The sequence below is a fragment of the Cyprinodon variegatus genome, unplaced genomic scaffold (genome assembly GCF_000732505.1).
Source record: "Cyprinodon variegatus isolate N-32 unplaced genomic scaffold, C_variegatus-1.0 Scaffold1629, whole genome shotgun sequence".
Lineage (NCBI taxonomy): Eukaryota > Metazoa > Chordata > Actinopteri > Cyprinodontiformes > Cyprinodontidae > Cyprinodon > Cyprinodon variegatus.
The window spans coordinates 21427-26027 of NW_015152082.1; the positions used below are offsets into that span (position 1 = coordinate 21427).

Genomic DNA, 4601 nt, shown 5'->3' on the forward strand with positions numbered 1-4601 from the left:
ATCGAGGCCCAAGAGACACAGACAAGAGGCATATTAAAGGGTCTGCTGCTTAAGAAACATAGAAGTACTGATTGGTAAAGACTTTCCATGTAATAGAAGGTAATTGTATTGAACTGATTCAATTCATTGTTAAGAGTGTTGCTCTGCTTTCAATGTAAAGATCCCTATCTAGAAGACCAAATGCTGTTTGTATCATCACTGAATTGAGGTCAGTGGGGGACTGATTCACTGTCATTGTGGAAACTATCCTGGGCTAGATAATGATCTAAGAGATGTCCATGGAACAGTTATTTACACCCCTTTACTACAAGGATAAGGCACAAAAGGTCATAGTTGGGCTTTTCTACATTGTCCTTAGCAGAGGGTGATTGTGCATGGCTTTGTGACTTTGTGTTCGTCAGTGTTGCCCTGAGACAGACTGGTGACGTGTCCAGGGTGTACCCCTCCTCTCGCCCATAGACTGTTGGAGATAGGCATCGGCCCCACTGCAACCCTGAAAAGGACTAAGTGGGAGAAAACTGATGGACGGAAGGTTATTGTTAGAGAAGATGGTTATGAGAAGATTGATACATTAAAAAATGCAAAGAGAGTTGATGAAATGGAAAAGTGTCAAAGGACATGTTGCATCAGAACCTCTTTCTTTCTTAATGTTAATTTAAAACCATTATCTGTGCTCCAGGTGTTATCCGTGATGCTGCATGTACTGTATTGATATTTTTTCACTCTTAACCAAACAGTAAATAAGTCCTTAGAATTTGTGTAACTCAAGAGAAAAATCAAACCAACCAATGTTTTAGAAGCATTGGAGTTAAACCTTTAGGTTGTTTAATGTAAATGGGAACAAAAAATATTGAAAATGGGAATTTTAGCTGGAGCGTCAATAAAGTAACAATAACTGTGCTTAATATTCCATACGTCTAAAATGATGATTGCAAATATGATTAAAACTAAAACCTGACTGAATTTGTAATCACAGGGTCATCTGCAGAGTGGAACAGATTGAGACGAACCACAGCAGGACTTTAGACATCTTCCTCTCAGGTACCGTATAATGCTGAATTTTTATATATATATATATATATATATATATATATATATATATATATATATTTTTTTTTTTTTTTTCTTATTTAAAACTTTAAACTTGATTATATTTCACACTTATAAAACGTCTGTATTTTATATGTTTGATACGGTGTGACTTTTCAATGTCAAAGATTGGCAAGAAATGTCAGTGTTTTATATGTATACAGTATATAGAGAGAGACTTTATTTATGATTTCTCAGGTCAATAAAACACAATGAAAGGTAAAATGTGAAATGTATTGCAATTATAATGGTGAGTAGTAGAAGAAAAGATGGTAAAATGTGTTGAGTTACTAATTAAATCGCTGATTTTGTCTGTTATGTATTTTATATAAAGTTGACGGGTTTCAATTGTTTTTTTACTGATAGTCTTGATTCACTATTGTGAGGATAAAGTAGATGAGCAATTAAAGAAAGAAAGAATTTGAAGCCACTAAATAAAATATGATATATATATATATATTGATGTGACTATTGTGTTGTTTCAGCTCAGTGGAAGATGTCTGACTTCAAGGTTGCCATGTTCTTTCTCGAAGTTGTAGCTTCAGTTTCCCTTCTTGGATTGTTTGTCTTCTGCATCTGGTGCACTTGTTCAAAATATGGTAAATCTGAAAGTTTTGACTCATTAAACTAAATTGTTTGCAAGTGATCCCTTTAAAAAAAAAAAAAACATGGATGAAAATTTTGAAAGTTGATCTCCTTGCTGATCTCCTATTTGTTTGTCTCCCCACAGGTAAGAGAAGGCAGGTAACAAAAAGGATTGAATCAAACCCTGAATTAACAGGTGTCACCTGCGAAAGCGTGCAGCTCTTGATTACACCAAGTATGATACATGGGGCTGACAATACAGAAAACAGGACAATGGAGAACCTTGAAAAAGAGGTGGCTGATCTCAGGTTTGAGAACTGTAAGAAAGATGAGATGATCCTTAAACTGTGGGGGGAAATCAAAGCCATGGCTAGCAGGTTGGATTACGTAACAAAACAAAGTTCTTCTAACTTCTCCAAAAAGAATTATCTAAAAGAAGAACACCAAAGCCACAGCAGCAATCCTGGTCCTGACCATGCAAAGCACAGACATTTCCGCTTTCACAGCAGCCCAACTCTGCTGTTTTGCTCTAACTCAGCTGGAGTCAAAATAGATGAAAATGTTTTTTGCCCTGCAATGGATCCCAGGACCAACCCTGTTAAGAAAGGGTGCTTATATCCTCGTCGACACTCCTTAGGATTTCTTCCATCTTTCCGATCCAAAAAAGGTTACATTCCCCTGCCTCATTTACCTGAGCATTGCGGAGCTTCGGACGATCAGCATACTGTGGGAACACCTGAACCGGGTTGACCCGCTAATTTACGTGACATTGAGAGCGATGTACAAACAACAACAAAGCCACGCGAATCTCGTCTGATCTAACAAGTCATAACAACTCTGTTTACACTCGATAAACATGGCGCAGCACTGTGAGAGGGATTCTGGTAGATAAATGAGCAAAACTATAAAGCCGACTTACTATGTCCTGGCTTCCTTACATATTGCTCTCTATTATTTTCCTTCTTGCTGTCACACTGGTGACAGCAGCAATGCTACACCAGGGTAATCGTCGGCAGACACACAGTGGCGGGGAGAAAAAAGGCCTTGCAACTGCCAGCAAAGGGCTTGACCCAGCTTTTTTGCCAAGGGGAAGGGATCAAAATTCAAATTTAAGGGTCGACCATGTTTGAAAAACATGCAATAACCCAGTATTTTCAGTGGGAAAGAGGCTTAAGCGACAAAACTTTTTACATGGTAGGGGTATGCCTGAATGTTGAATAAGTTCTGAGTCTGAGTGAATATTTTCCTCACTCAACTGATCAGATTTAGGCCTCTGGACTTATAGTTTAACTTTTGCTTTTTTGACAACTGGTTGGGGTAATAAAATGCGGCACTTTTGATTATTCTAATTTTTACATCACTGTGAACCTATTTTTGTGTGCAGATACTATTGTATTATAAAGTGTGAAACATGCTCAGTTTTTGTTTCTTCATAAATATAAAACCCATCCCCTTGGGGGGCAGTGGGCTGCCATTGTGTACCATCGAGCCATCAGGGGTTAAGGGTTTTGCTAGGGAACCCAGAGTGAAGGATGTGGGGATCAAACCGCTATTTGCAACCTTCTCAGAGCAAAAGCGCACTGCTGTAACCCACTAGGCCAGCAATCCCCAGCATAATATTTACCATACCTAAAACTATGAAAGCTACACAATTTTTTACTTTAAAAATGTACATACGGTAGCTTATTTTCTTTATAATTTTGATATGTATTTTTCAGATATTTAGGAAGAATAAACATCCTGAAATCTTATTTGTGGTCTTTGAACAAATGTCAATCAAAAACAGGTTTAAATTGGAAGGCACCAACTTAAAAATAGTTATTTCGACAATCCAGAAGCCTTTTAAAATCTGTTGACTCGCACCACAGCAAACTATAGTTGGAGCGCTGATGTATTTAAGCAGTATTGACGTCCATCCTCGTGCACATATTCCAAGTCAGATGCAATTCAAATAGCCAGAAATCAGGGTAATTTTTACAATTCCGAGCAAACTGAAAGTAGAGTCTTGATGGAAAAAAAAAAAATCTAGTTTGCCAGGTCGACTCTTGTTTGCAGCCCACAGAGCACTCCATGCCAAACTGCATTTTGCCAAGATGTTTGCATGGTGCACCACTGCATCGAAGCTGTCAGCTGGCCCTCTAAAGAGACATCTTCTTAAAGCTGCTGTAAGTGATAAAACAAATCAAGCCCCTAAGACCTTTCTCTGTTGTTTTGGATCAAACTAACTCAAGTCTCTCCAAGAGCTGCCTGTTGGACCGAGTGGACTGGGCTTCTGAGCCATACCAGCAGAACATCGTTACTTCCTTTTCTTCCCCGAACTACACAGGGTAATGCCTTTGTCCCTTTTTATCTGGTGCTTACTGAGATACTCAAGCTTGGCCGAGGTTAGGATAGATATGTTTGTATGTTTTGTGTTTCTGAACAATAAAGCTTTATGGTTTCCAAAGGATGGGTTTTTAAGTAAAGAGTTCTTAACTGAAGGCTGACGCTAATTGAATCTGATTTTGAACTATTGGTGCTGTGTGGTCTTTGTCTCAGTTTTTTTTTTCCCTTTATCACAAGAGTTATGTGCTGACATTTGATTGGCTAGCATTATAGGCTCAGGCTACCTCATCTTCAATCACAAGCGTACGTGGTGGCGGCCATCATAGGACAAAGTTCATTGCCCTTTAACAAGCTGGGCCTCGTAGCCTGGTCTCCTGGCGCTGCCTGAGCTAACCTATTTAGCCTCAGTGCTAATTCATCTGAATACATTTCTGAGTCGTTGTTCATTATTCATTTGAAAACTGAGTGAAGTTTGATGTTTTTAATTGCATTTAAGATCACTGCCTCAGTTATTTACATTAATCTGGTGTAATTTTAAAGGACACCCTTAAATGCATTATCAATCCATAAAGCCTTAAAATTCTAAGCTACATTACAAACTC

At 38.3% G+C, this 4601-nt stretch overlaps 1 protein-coding gene across 2 annotated transcripts in view; it reads left to right on the forward strand.

The window, feature by feature from the left end:
• Positions 1–3695, forward strand: part of LOC107104146 (selection and upkeep of intraepithelial T-cells protein 7-like) — a 12107-nt gene extending 8412 nt beyond the window's left edge. For both annotated transcript variants that reach the window (XM_015404075.1, XM_015404076.1), the window contains exons 4-6: positions 977–1041; positions 1575–1688; positions 1820–3695. In XM_015404075.1, coding sequence (XP_015259561.1) covers positions 977–1041; positions 1575–1688; positions 1820–2424 — 784 coding nt within the window. In that variant the 3' untranslated portion in view covers positions 2425–3695. The remainder of the gene's footprint in view (positions 1–976; positions 1042–1574; positions 1689–1819) is intronic.
• The last annotated feature ends 906 nt before the right edge of the window (positions 3696–4601 follow it).